At 36.9% G+C, this 14600-nt stretch overlaps 2 protein-coding genes across 2 annotated transcripts in view; one reads left to right on the top strand and one right to left on the bottom strand.

Moving 5' to 3' along the window:
- The first annotated feature begins 2200 nt into the window (after positions 1 to 2200).
- LOC133563772 (leptin-like) lies at positions 2201 to 9089 on the top strand. The gene is made up of 3 exons (XM_061918061.1): positions 2201 to 2299; positions 8292 to 8463; positions 8540 to 9089. Exons 2-3 carry the CDS (start codon positions 8311 to 8313, stop codon positions 8870 to 8872), a joined length of 486 nt encoding a protein of 161 aa, XP_061774045.1. The 5' UTR covers positions 2201 to 2299; positions 8292 to 8310; the 3' UTR covers positions 8873 to 9089.
- A 1364-nt stretch (positions 9090 to 10453) lies between these two features.
- The window catches only part of rbm28 (RNA binding motif protein 28), a 30714-nt gene continuing 26567 nt past the window's right edge, over positions 10454 to 14600 (bottom strand). Inside the window, exon 20 of the mRNA XM_061916785.1 lies at positions 10454 to 10754. Coding sequence (XP_061772769.1) covers positions 10617 to 10754 — 138 coding nt within the window. The 3' untranslated portion in view covers positions 10454 to 10616. The remainder of the gene's footprint in view (positions 10755 to 14600) is intronic.

Here is a 14600-nt window from a genome sequence, read left to right as displayed (position 1 = left end):
TAAATATGATATAATAAAATTAGAAATGGTGCCTTGCAAAAGTATTCACTCCATTTGGATACTTCACCCTTATATCAATTTACTGTGGCCTTTTAAACAGTATTTTTTTTTCTTCAAAAAAGCTCCTTTTGAGTCAAAATAAAGGCAGATTCTTATAAACTGGTGTAAAGTAATTAAAAACATATGCAAAATAAGTGTATACATCTATACAGTATATTTGTACATATATACTTACATAGATATATACATACATACATACATATATATATATATATAAATATATATACACATACATACATACTTATATACATACATACATATATATATAAAAAATATATATACAAATATATATATATTATATATATACACAAACACATACATACTTTTATACACATATCTACATACATATAGATATATACATACATACATATATATATATATATATACATACATATATACAAATATATACATACATACATATACACATATACATGCATATATACAGACAAGTACATACATATACACACATATATACACATTTACATACATACATATGCATACATACATATATACATACACACAATTTCATACATATACACTCATACATACACTTATACATATACGTACATAAATATACACATGTATATACATATACACACATACATACATATACACATATTTATACACACATTTTATACATACACATACATACATACATACATACATACATATACACACATACCTATATACACATACATACATACATACATACATATATATACATACATATTCACATATATATACACATACTGTATATACATACAGTACATACATATACACATATTTACATACAGTACATACATATATGTATATACATATAGTACATACATACATATATGTATATACATATAGTACATACATACATATATGTATATACATATAGTACATACATACATACAGATATATATATACATACAGTACATACATACAGTACACACACACGCACACTTATGTATGTATTATCTATATATTTAAACCACATTTAAACCAATGCGGGGTGGCGCTTAGAAGCAGGTGGGTTAGGTGACTTGCCCAAGGACACAACGGCCGTGACTGGGATGGCAAAAGCGGGTTTCCACCCTGGAACCCTCAAGTTGCTGACACAGCCGCTCTACCAACCCAGCCACTCCCCTCCACTGTAGAACAAAATGTATTTTACTGTCACCATACCAGGGGTAGGGAACCTATGGCTCGCCAGCCAGATGTGGCTCTTTTGATGACTGCATCTGGCTCTCAGATAAATCTTAGCTGACATTGCTTAACAGCATAATTATGAATAATTCCGCTGGTAATCATAGTGCTAAAAATAACATTTAAAATATAAAACATTTCATGCATTTTAATCCATCCATCCGTTTCCTACCGCACTTGTTCAAGAAGTCGCATTAATGGTGAGAAGTATTTCAATTATCATTGGTTAACTTTAGAATATCAATGTTATTAAAAAGAATAAGAGACTTATTATGCTCTAAAAATGTTGGTCTTACTTAAAAAGGCACGCATTTAGTTGTATTCAGTGTTAAAAAATATTATACGGCTCTCATGGAAATACATTTTAAAATATTTGGCTTCCATGGCTCTCTCAGCCAAAAAGGTTCCCGACCCCTGCACTATACGCATGCACAGCGAAATTACATATTACAACATAATATCAGAAATAAAACAAATAAATACAATTATAATTAATTTGATAACTCAATAATCTTTGACATTGTAGATGGATTTTTCCTGAATGATAATCTACGGCAGAGTTCAGCGACTCGCCTTGTGTGAAGTTTCTTTCTAAACAAATAGACCTGACCTAGTGGCGTTGGGCAATATTTAGAATGAGCCACAGACAGAGGAGGTCAACACAGCATAAAACACGTACGGTGATTATTTGCACGTGGGACTTTATGTGAAATGAAACTGTTGTTAATAGGTTTTGGGTTAATTAGGCATTGGAAATCCATGAGCTATGCTTCTTCAAAGAACATTAAGGACGCATTTGGAGGCATTTTTGACCCCTGACTCAAAAATGGCGCGGTAATTGTTCCGAAAATTTTGTTGCATATTTACCCCGCCCCTCTCTGCATTGCAACCAGGGGGGTGCGATGGGAAGAGCTAGGTGAGGGGATGGACAAGGGGGGGGGGGGGGGGGGAATGGTTGGGGAAAGAGATGAGTAAGAGATGACTCAACATCCCACCACTATAAGATATGCTGATGGACGCCCAACAGTGGACACACAACCAAGTAAAGGTAAGCGCAACTTTCTTCTCAGCTCCATTTTAATGTGTGTTTGTAAAATACATGCCTTTTTTTTATGGGACGCTTAAATGTTGTATTGAGCTGTAAAAGCATCCTTGTTGGTTACGGTTACCGACATCAGCTATTAGTTATGAGGGTAAAAGTGTGAGTACGGAATTATGTCATTACTTTTAAACTATTTCCTTCATTTCTCTGCATGCCTGTGGATAAGTAGTCATGTGACTCGAGTGATAGTGTTTTATGTTCAATTGGCTCAATTGATTTGATTTAGGTCATTATTCATTTTGATCTGTGGTACTTATGAGATAATTTCTCTACCTATTTGTTACTTTCCAATTTTTTATTTATAAATACTATAAACTAAAATAAAAATTAACTATAATTTTTAGTATAATATTACTTAGGATGTTAATATAATTATGTACAGTACAAGCCAAAAGTTTGGACACACCTTCTCATTTCAATTCCTGTTCTTCATTTTCATGACTATTTACATTGTAGATTGTCACTGAAGGCATCGAAACTGTGACACCTGTGAAGTGAAAAGCATTTTAAGTGACTACCTCTTGAAGCTCATGGAGAGAATGCCAAGAGTGTGCAAAAAATTAATCAGGGCAATTTTGGAGAAACTAGAATATAAAACATGTTTCAAGTATTTCACCTTTTTTGTTAAGTACATAACTCCACATGTGTTCATTCATAGTTTTGAGGCCTTCTGTGACAATCTAAAATGTGAATAGTCATAAAAATAAATAAGGTGTGTCCAAACTTTTGGCCGGTACTGTACATAAAATATATTATTGAAATCTGCATTTTCTATTTTTTTTGACAAATAAATAGTATCCTCCAGGACCTCTGTGTGGTCCATTTTAAGTATGTTTTTATTTAAATTGTGAATCGTGAATTAAAATAAAAACAAATGCATGCTACATGCAGCAGGTAATAGTATTTTCATATTTTGAATCTGTTGCCTGTTTTATTTGTGTATTATCAATCTTAAATATTATGAGAGCCCTCTGGACATGAAATGTCACCCTTTAGTCATCTTTACATTCTTTTAATGCAATATAATAATGCTAAATGAGGCTGAGCCAATCAGTGGCCACGATACTGATTGGTTTGGTCTCCTCTAGTGCACTACACAAACTGAAATGTAAGTAAGATTAAATATCTTAAATAAGGGTGATATTTGCTTACTTTCTGTCTGATAAGACAATTCTTCTCACTAAGCAGATTTTATGTTAATGTTTTACTTGTTTTAAGGGTTTTGGTCCTAAATGATCTCAGTAAAATATTACAGCTTGTAGCTGAGATTTTATGACCTTTATTGAGTAAAACATGCTTGAAAACTGATGCAAAGCTGTGTCATCAACACTCACAAGTATAAAACTACTTTTTTAAAGTAAGACTTTCTTACTTCAGGCATGAAAAAAATCATGATGCCGAACGAATATCTTTATGTCAAGATAATGGTACTAGCATTTACTTCATTTAGAATATTTTTCAACATATTGAGCAAAAAGGTCTCATTTTTTTTTCTACCAAGAAAAGTGCAACTGTTATTAGTGAGAATATACTTATTTTACAGTATTTTTGGGTTTATTGAGGTTAGCTAATTAGGGACCGCAATGTCCTTAGTGGTACAATAGGGACAGAGGACCCTATTGTATTTCGTATTACGCACCTTCGCGCCATAATTTGACCCCCTTAACATGCTTCAAAACTCACCAAATTTCACACACACATCGGTAGGGCAAACCTTCCCAACTTATTAAGCAACCAAACCCCAAAAATAAAAATTGCGCTCTAGCGCCCCCTAGGAAGAAAACACAGACAAAACTGCTTGTAACTTCCGTTAGAAATGTCGTACAGACATGAAACAAAAACCTCTATGTCGGTCTAACTTAGACCTTGATTTCATACACTCACTTTCTTCAACAAAAATCAACAGGAAGTTGGCAAAAACCCTTTCAAAATAAATTTTCCTAAAAAAATGTCATTTTTGCCTCTTTGAGCTGTAATTTGACCCCCTTAAAATGCTTCAAAACTCACCAAACTGGACACACACATCAGGACTGGCCAAAATTGCGATCTAATAAAAAAAAAAAAAAAACTCAAAATTGCGCTCTAGCGCCCCCTAGGAATAAAACACAGAAAAAAACGACAAAACTGCTTGTAACTTCCGGTAGGAACGTCAGAGAGACATGAAACAAAAACCTCTACGTAGGTCTCACTTAGACCTGCATTTTAACCATTGACAACTTTCAGCAAAAATCAACAGGAAGTTGGCAATTACCCCTTGAAACCAAAAGTTTTGTAAAAACCCGTCACCTTTTTTCAAACATTATCTCCTCTGAGCGTGTTTGTCGTGTCGGCTTCAAACTCGCACGGGACAGAGATTGAACCGTTCTGATTAAAAGTTATTCACAGAGTTTTAAAAACTGCTCCGGTTTTGATGTTACGAGCCTTCAAAGAACCCTGCACAAAGTTACCTAAAAAATTTCATTTTTGCCTTTTTGAGCTATAATTTGACCCCCTTAAAATACTACAAAGTGCAAGTTAAAGCTCTACTATGCAAAGCGAAAGCCTTTTATCAACAACATCCAGAAACGCCAAGCTGTAATTTGACCCCCTTAACATGCTTTAAAACTCACCAAATTTTACACACACATCAGGACTGGCGAAAATTGACATTTAATAAAAAATAAAAAAATAAAAATTGCGCCCCGTTAGGAAAATACACAGACAAAACTGCTTGTAACTTCAGTTAAGAATGTCGTAGACATGAAACAAAAACCTCTATGTAGGTCTGACTTAGACGAGGGCTTGGGTCGCAGGGGCAGCAGCAGAAGCGGGCCCGACCAACGATGCTTGGAGCTTTGATTTTACTTGTTTTTGGAAAGTCTGGACAAGCCGAATTTTCTTGTTTTATTGGCAGATAATTTTTTTTAAATTCAAATGAAATACCCTTTGTGTGTTTTTTTTCTTGTTTTTGAACACTGACTTTTTGCAGTGTGGCAATTACTACCATTTTTAACTCATTTAGCAACTTGAAAGCTTGGTCGTGCTTAATTTTGACCGCAATATATGCTTTGAAAAAAATTTAAAGAAAACATGCAAAGTGGTGAAACCGCAATATTTGCAGCTCAGAGTGGCGAGGGATAACAAATTTAAAAAAGTGTACAATTATTAGTAATATTAATTACACTTAAAAAAGTCAGTGTTCAAAAACAAGAAAAAAAAATATGGTGTATTTTATCTGAACTAAGCAAAATTATCTGCCAATAGAACAAGGAAATTTGGCTTATCAAGACTTTAAAAAACAAGTAAAATTAGCCAACCTCAATGAACCTAAAAATACCGTAAAATAAGTATATTTTCACTAATAACAACTGTACTACTATATGAGTACCTATTTTCTCTTGTTTCATTGAAAATAAAACAACAAAGTTCATTTGGCTGTCATCTGTTATGAGACACAATTGGGGCAGAATAGCTCGGTTGGTAGAGTGGCCGTGCCAGCAACTTGAGGGTTCCAGGTTCGATCCCCGCTTCAGCCATCCTCGTCACTGCCATTGTGTCCTTGGGCAAGACACTTTATCCATCTGCTCCCAGTGCCACCCACACTGGTTTAATGTAACTTAGATATTGGGTTTCGCTATGTAAAAGTGCTTTGAGTCACTACAGAAAAGCGCTATATAAATATAAATCACGTCACTTCACAATTGTGTCAAAGTCATGATTTTTTTTTTCATGCTTGAAATAAGAAATGATTACTTTAAAAAAGTAGTTTTATACTTGTGAGTGTTGATGACACAGCTTTGCAACAGTCGACATTCTAATTTCAAGCATGTTTTACTCAATATAGGTCATCAAATCTCAGCACTTAAAACAAGTAAGACACTAACATAAAATCTGCTTAGTGGGAAGAATGATCTAATCAGACAGAAAATAAGCAACCATCACCCTAATGTGAGATATTTAATCTTACTTAGATTTCAGTTTTTGCAGTGTACTACAATACTTTGCAGTCATGCATTGTGTGCTAAAGTTATGTACAATCCAAATCGGGATAGCAATACCTCAGCAGATGTCTGCATTTAGACAGTTCACGGTCTTTGTCATTGGACGATACGTGACGCGAAAATGTGGGATGAAGGGAAATAAATAAAAGGACATGCATCATAATAATGTTATATGTGTATATTTATATATATGCATATGTATGGCTATATACATGTGTGAATATATATATATATATATATATCTTCTTTTTTATCTTTAGTACAAACCCCATTTCCATATGAGTTGGGAAATTGTGTTAGATGTAAATATAAACGGAATACAGTGATTTGCAAATCCTTTTCAACCCATATTCAATTGAATGCACGACAAACACAAGATATGTGATGTTCAAACTCATAAACTTTATACATTTTTTTTGCAAATAATAATTAACTTGGAATTTTTTGGCTGCAACACAACACGTGCAGCCGTGTAGCTGGGAAAGGGCATTTTCACCACTGTGTTACATCACCTTTTCTTTTAACAAAACTCAATAAACGTTTGGGAACTGAGGAAACTAATTGTTGAAGCTTTGTAAGTGGAATTCTTTCCCATTCTTGTTTTATGTCGAGCTTCAGTCTCTGTCATATTTTACGCTTTATAATGCGCCACACATTATCGATGGGAGACAGGTCTGGACTGCAGGCGGGCCAGGAAAGTACCTGCACTCTCTTTTTTACGAAGCCACACTGTTGTAACACATGCTGAATGTGGCTTGGCATTGTCTTGCTGAAATAAGAAAGGGCGTCCATGAAAAAGACAGCGCTTAGATGGCAGCATATGTTGTTCCAAAACCTGTATGTACCTTTCAGCACTAATTGTGCCTTCACAGATGTGTAAGTTACCCATGCCTTGGGCACTAATGGAACTCCATACCATCACAGACGCTGGCTTTTGAACTTCGGGTCGATAACAGTCCGGATGGTTTGCTTCCCCTTTGGTCCGGATGACATGATGTTGTATATTTCCAAAAACTCGTCAGACCACAGAACACATTTCCACTTTGCATCAGTCCATCTTAGATGATCTCGGGCCCAGAGAAGCCGGCGGTGTTTCTGGATGTTGTTGATAAATGGCTTTCGCTTTGCAGAGTAGAGCTTTAACTTGCACTTACAGATAAAGCGACACACTGTATTTAGTGACAGTGGTTTTCTGAAGTGTTCCTGAGCCCATGTGGTGATATCCTTTAGCGATTGATGTCGGTTTTTGATACAGTGCCGTCTGAGGAATTGAAGGTCACGGTCATTCCATGTTGGTTTCCGGCCATGCCGCTTACGTGGAGTGATTTCTCCAGATTCTCTGAACCTTTTGATGATATTATGGACCATAGATGTTGAAATCCCTAAATTTCTTGCAATTTCACTTTGAGAAGCATTGTTCTTAAACTGTTTGACTATTTGCTCACGCAGTTGTGGACAAAGGGGTGTACCTCGCCCCATTTTTTCTTGTGAAAGACTGAGCATTTTTTGGTAAGCTGTTTTTATATCCAAACATGGCACCCACCTGTTCCCAATTAGCCTGCACACCTGTGGGGTGTCCAAAATAAGTGTTTGATGAGCATTTCTCAACTTTATCAGTATTTATGACCACCTTTCCCAACTTCTTTGTCACGTGTTGCTGGCATCAAATTCTAAAATTAATGATTATTTGCAAATAAAAATGTTTTTAGTTTGAACATCAAATATGTTGTCTTTGTAGCATATTCAACTGAATATGGGTTGAAAAGGATTTGCAAATCATTTTATTCCGTTTATATTTACATTTAACACAATTTCCAAGCTCATTTGGAAACGGGGTTTGTACTTATAGTACTCAATTATTGTGTATGCAAATTTGAACCTGTTCACTGTAATAATGACAAATAAAACTATTGTATTCTATTCTATTCCATCATATCTAATGTTTGTGTTTCTCTCAGAAAATAAAAGTGAGCAAACATGGACTACGTCACCTTGGCCTTCCTGGTGTCCTTCTCCCACGTGCTGAGCATGACCACGGCTGTGTCCCTGCCGACGGACGCCATGAGGATTAAAGCCAAGGTGAAACGGATGGCCGAGCAGCTGGTTGTGAGGCTGAATACAAACATCCAGGTAACGCTCTCAGGATGAGCATCATGAAATAACAATCAACCGACAAACTTGACTTATTGCCGCCATCTTGGCGCAGGCTCCCGCCGGCGTGACGTTGGCGTCGCCCGCGGACCAACTGGACGGGCTGTCCTCGGTGGTGGCGCTCCTGGAGGGCTACAACGACCTCATCTCGGACTCCCTGAATGTGTGCCAGGTCAAGACGGATATCTCGTCCCTGAAGGGTTACCTGGTGCAGTGGAGGCGGGGTCACTGCAACGACTCCAAGCCCAAGCCGTCAGTATCCGGTCCACTGCAACGGCTGCAGAGTCAGCGAGCCTTCGTCCTCACCGTAAGCATGGAGGCGCTCATGAGAGTGAAGGAGCTGCTCGGTCAGCTGCTGCACAACATGGACCAGCTGGAGAAATGCTGAAAAACTCATCTTTAATGCACACGTATTTAAATGCTCGGATTTATTTATATATTGTATTTACTTTTTTCTGCAAAGACAGTCGCGGTAAATTCCAAATGCTCATCTGTGCTGGGAGAGATCACAGATTCACACACAGCTCTTCCTGTTTGTAGCCTTTAAATGCGCCTTTTGTATATTTTTGTACTGTATTTTTTTTAATAAACACTATTGATAACTATTTAAGGAAAAAAAAAACATGTTTCATGAAGTGACTTTTTCTAATGACCGTAGACCAGGGGTCACCAACGCGGTGCCCGCGGGCACCAGGTAGCCCGTAAGGACCAGATGAGTCGCCCGCTGGCCTATTCTAAAAACAGCTCAAATAGCAGCACTTACCAGTGAGCTGCCTCTACTTTTTAAATTGTATTTATTTACTAGCAAGCAGGTCTCGCTTTGCTCGATTTTTTTAATTCTAAGAGAGACAAAACTCAAATAGAATTTGAAAATCCAAGAAAATATTTTTAAAGACTTGGTCTTCACTTGTTTAAATAAATTCATTTATTTTTTTTAATTTGCTTTTTACAACTTTCAGAAAGACAATTTTAGAGAAAAAATACAACCTTAAAAATGACTTAAACACATATACCTTTTTACCTTTTACATTCCTTCCTCTTCTTACCTGACAATTTAAATCAATGTTCAAGTATTTTGTTTTTTTTATTGTAAAAAATAATAAATATATTTTTATTTAATTATCATTTTAGCTTCTGTTTTTTTGACAAAGAATATTTGTGAAATATTTCTTCAAACTTATTATGATTAAAATAAAAAAAATATATTCTGGCAAATCAAGAAAATCTATAGAATCAAATTTAAATCTTATTACAAGTCTTTTGAATTTCTTAAAAAAAATCTGTTCTGGAAAATCTAGAAGACATAATGATTTGTCTTTGTTAGAAATATAGCCTGGTCCAATTTGTTATATATTCAAACAAAGTGCAAATTGGATTTTAACCTATTTAAAACAACCATCCATCCATCCATTTTCTACCGCCTATTCCCTTTTGGGGTTGCGGGGGGCGCAGGCACCTATCTCAGCTACAATCGGGCGGAAGGCGGGATACACCCTGGACAAGTCGCCACCACATCGCAGGGCCTATTTAAAACATGTCATCAAAAATATATATTTATTGTGAGAAATCATTAAGATGATCAGTGTTTCCACAAAGATAAATATCATTAATTATTAATAATAACAGAGTTAAAGGTAAATTGAGCAAATTGGCTATTTCTGGCAATTTATTTAAGTGTGTATCAAACTGGTAGACTTCGCATTAATCAGTACTCAAGAAGTAGCTCTTGGTTTCAAAAAGGTTGGTGACCCCTGCCATAGACAAACAGATAATAGTAATAATGATCCATCCATCCATTTTCTACCACTTATTCCCTTTTGGGGTCGCGGGGGGCGCTGGCGCCTATCTCAGCTATAATCGGGCGGAAGGCGGGGTACACCCTGGACAAGTCACCACCTCATCGCAGGGCCAACACAATAATGATAATAATATAATAATAATAATAATAATAATAATAATGCACACCCAATTGTTTTGATATATTTAATAAAAAGCTTACAAGTATAATAAAAATGTGTTTGCTTCGCTGGTGGTGGGACAACATGGTTTCACATTGTAAAGTTTAAAACCATATCTAAAATCAGCATCACCGACGTCGCCTTCAAGTACAGACGACAAACTTTGCGTTTAAATTAACGATCAAACCACTTGTTATTTCTCATACCAGAGTTTTTCTCCGTTTTTGAGAGAAGTTTCTTCTTGTACTGCTCCACAAGGCTGTCAAAACGGTCCGATCCTTTCCTCTGGGGCTTATTTGGAGCTTTAATATTCTGGAAAAAAAAAGAACAATAAGAGTAATAGGCACATAACCAAATATATCTGGTTGATGTCATTAAGCAATAACTACAACGTTAACTATGTTAACTACAACCACAGTTCTAAACACTGAGAAATGAATGCCTCAATCAAAACTGAAAAGAGTTACCAGTTGAAAAGAACAGTTTTTGACACTTATAACCAGTCAAAGTATGCCTATTAAGAATGTAGGGTTGTCCCAATACCAAAATGTATTTTGATATTTTTCCAAATAAAGGGGACCACAAAAAATGGCATTATTGGCTTTATTTTTAACAAAAAAATCTTACAGTACAATAAACATACGTTTCTTACTGCAACAAAAGAACAATTTATACATAAATAAAATAGTGAACATACTAGACAACTTGTCTTTTAGTAGTAAGTAAACAAACAAAGGCTCCTAATTAGTCTGCTGACGTACGCAATGACATATTGTATCATTTATCTACCTATCTACCTAAAGGGACGGCGTGGCGCAGTGGAAGAGTGGCCGTGCGCAACCCGAGGGTTACTGGTTCAAACCCCACCTAGAGCCAACCTCGTCACGTCCGTTGTGTCCTGAGCAAGACACTTCACCCTTGCTCCTGATGGGTGCTGGTTGGCGCCTTGCATGGCAGCTCCCTCCATCAGTGTGTGAATGTGGAAATAGTGTCAAAGCGCTTTGAGTACCTTGAAGGTAGAAAAGCGCTATACAAGTACAACCCATTTATTTATTTATTTATTATTTTGTCACCATTATTAAGGACAAACTGTAAAAATTGATTATTAATCCACTTGTTCATTTACTGTTAATATCTACTTACTTTCTCTTTTAACATATTCTATCTACACTTCTGTTAAAATGTAATAATCGCTTATTCTTCTGTTGTTTGATACTTTACATTAGTTTTGGACGATACCACAAATTTGTGTATAGATCCGATACCAAGTAGTTACAGGATCAAACATTGGTCATATTCAAAGTCCTCATGTGTCCAGGGACGTATTTACTGAGTTTATAAACATAATATAAAATTTAAAAAATATAAGGAAAAAAGATTTGTGATGCTAAAAAATATTGATGTAATCATCGTAGTATCGACTAGATACGCTCCTTAGCTATTTCTTGTCCTGCTGTGATAATAATACTTGTAAGAAACTTACTTCATTTGTCGCCCAGGAGGCGAGAATTAGTGATTTAGAGGTAGCTAAAATGGTGCTAGCTGTCTTAAAGCAACTCTTGTAGGGTGTTTCAGTGTTATAACTTCACCTTTATCTTCAGTTTTTAAGCCAAAATGCGTCCGTTCTCCCTTTTCTGTCTGCACACTGTGTCTGCTTGCGAGTACTCCGTGATTGTGCGCTGCCGAACATGCTCCTCTGCTAGTAAAAACAGCAATGTCGCAACGTGACAACACAAAGTCAAGGGGCGGGGACCGGTACTTTTTAGAGGCGATATAGTACCAAATATGATTAATTAGTATTGCTGTTCTATACTAGTACCGATATACCGTACGATCCTATAAGAATTTCAAAGAATTATGACACTTTAAAAAAATGACTAATCAATGCACCACCATTGTGTAACAGTTGCTTCGGGAACAAGTGTAAAAACAAGTTGTCAGCTAAAATTCAAAATGATTAAAAACAATAACCATTATTATTATCTATATTATGATTTTTTCTTAAAGTGCTTCAATTATTACAATCTAATAAAAAAAAATGATCTTAACAGAATTATTAGTACTTAAGTAGAATAATTGATACGCATTTATGAATACAGATGCTTTGTAGATTCACAGCAAATTTAGTCAACGCCTTTAAAGACACTGTTTGCAATGTTAACATTAATGGTCTAATAAAACTATTTCTAGACTATTAGGCACACCTATTTCTTTTCCTCAAAAGTCGACAGTGCGCCTAATAACCGGGTGCGCCTAATGTAAGGAATAAGTTTGGTTGAGCTTACCGACCTCGAAGCTCTTCTATTTGGTACATAGTGTAATGATAAGTGTGACCAGTAGATGGCAGTCAAACATAAGAGATAAGTGTCGGCTGCACTATGATGGGTATCAAGTAAACAACACCATCCATCCATTTTCTACCTCTTGTTCCTTTTGGGTTCGCGGGGGGTGCTGGAGCCTATCTCTGCTGCATTCAGGCGGAAGGCGGGGTACACCCTGGACAAGTCGCCACCTCATCGCAGGGCCAACACAGATAGACAGACAACATTCACACACTAGGGCCAATTTAGTGTTGCCAATCAACCTATCCTCAGGTGCATGTCTTTGGCGGTGGGAGGAAGCCGGAGTACCCGGAGGGAACCCACGCAGTCATGGGGAGAACATGGGAACTCCTCGGTTTAAATGTTCCATTGAGAATATAGAACCTTACACACGGTGCTCGAAAATCCATCAAAATGTTTTAGTACGACTTTGGTAAGCTATGAAGCCGCATCAATTGAAGGATTGTCGCTGCATTAAACATAGGAGTATTATTAAGATGTGTGTTTAAGGTAAAACATATCATCCGGCGTTTTGTTTCGCAATATTATGCAAAAGCAACTTTTTTTACCTTCTGGTACCTGCTGATCTGTATTTGGGATCTGCATAAATCCTGAAAAGTTGTTATGTGACATTCATCCTCCACTGTTGCTATTTCTAAGTTCTTACTTATATTTGTCATTTAACTCGCCCAATTTCTTTTTTCAAATACAAAACAATGTTTCACAAAATGAACTGTGCATGAACCATGACAAATTACACATCTGCAAATCAGATGGAAAATTAGAGGGAACATTGTTTGGGGGTATCCATAATATGCCGATAGGGAGAATATTTTAGTTATACTTTGTGCTCCTTTTACAGTGGAAGAGGGGTTAGTGCGGCTGCCTCACAATACGAAGGTCCTGAGTAGTCAGGATTCAATCCCGGGCTCGGGATCTTTCTGTGTGGAGTTTGCATGTTCTCCCTGTGAATGCCTGGGTTCCCTACGGGTACTACGGCCTCCTCCCACTTCCAAAGACATGCACCTGGGGACAGGTTGATTGGCAACACTAAATTGGCGCTAGTGTGTGAATGTGAGTGCGAATGTTGTCTGTCTATCTTTGTTGGCCCTGCGATGAGGTGGCGACTTGTCCAGGGTGTACCCCGCCTTCCGCCCGATTGTAGCTGAGATAGGCACCATCGCCCCCCGCGACCCCAAAGGGGAATAAGCGGTAGAAAAGGATGAGTTGGATGTGTCTCGACCTACTCTGCCAAACTCTTCAATCGAACTCAGGTTAAGAACCACTGCACTAAAACATAACGGCGTATTCCTTATTCACCCAAGGAACTTTAGTTATTACAGTTCCGGTTGTACGTTTTTTCACGGGACACATTTTTTATGTTGTTGTTTCCGGATGAGGTCTTGCTGCTATGTTATTGATGAAGTAAAGTCTGAATGTCATTAAGACAGTTAGCTACATCTTTTGACACTTCTTCCACTCCAGTCCTTGCACGCTACACCGCTACAACAAAGATTAAGGGGGAGAAGACGCTGTCGAAGTGGAGGCACGTAAATAAAACCGCCCACAAAACGGCATGTCCAGAAGCGACTGTCAGAAAGCGGCTTGAAGATGATGTGTAAAACATCATCTATGCAACATTTTGACCAAAGAACCACCATCACATGTCATGTAGACAACAAGGAAGTATTTTACATTTAGAAAAAAATAATAATCCATAAATGCACCCTATAATCCGGTGCGTCTAATAAAAAATATTTAAAAAACAGACCATTCATCGGCTGTGCGCCTTATAGTCCAGTGCGCTCTATGGTCCGGAAAATACAGTACTTTTTTA

Source organism: Nerophis ophidion, linkage group LG12, assembly GCF_033978795.1.
Source record: "Nerophis ophidion isolate RoL-2023_Sa linkage group LG12, RoL_Noph_v1.0, whole genome shotgun sequence".
NCBI classification, from domain to species: Eukaryota; Metazoa; Chordata; class Actinopteri; order Syngnathiformes; family Syngnathidae; genus Nerophis; species Nerophis ophidion.
The sequence above is the reverse complement of the archived record's forward strand: the minus strand, read 5'-3'. Positions and strand labels throughout refer to the sequence as shown.

Coding starts and splice junctions, on each gene's coding strand:
- LOC133563772 (XM_061918061.1), top strand. CDS start 8,311: ATGGACTACGTCACCTTGGCCTTCCTGGTGTCCTTCTCCCACGTGCTG. Junction 8,464..8,539: donor GGCTGAATACAAACATCCAG/GTAACGCTCTCA, acceptor ATCTTGGCGCAG/GCTCCCGCCGGCGTGACGTT.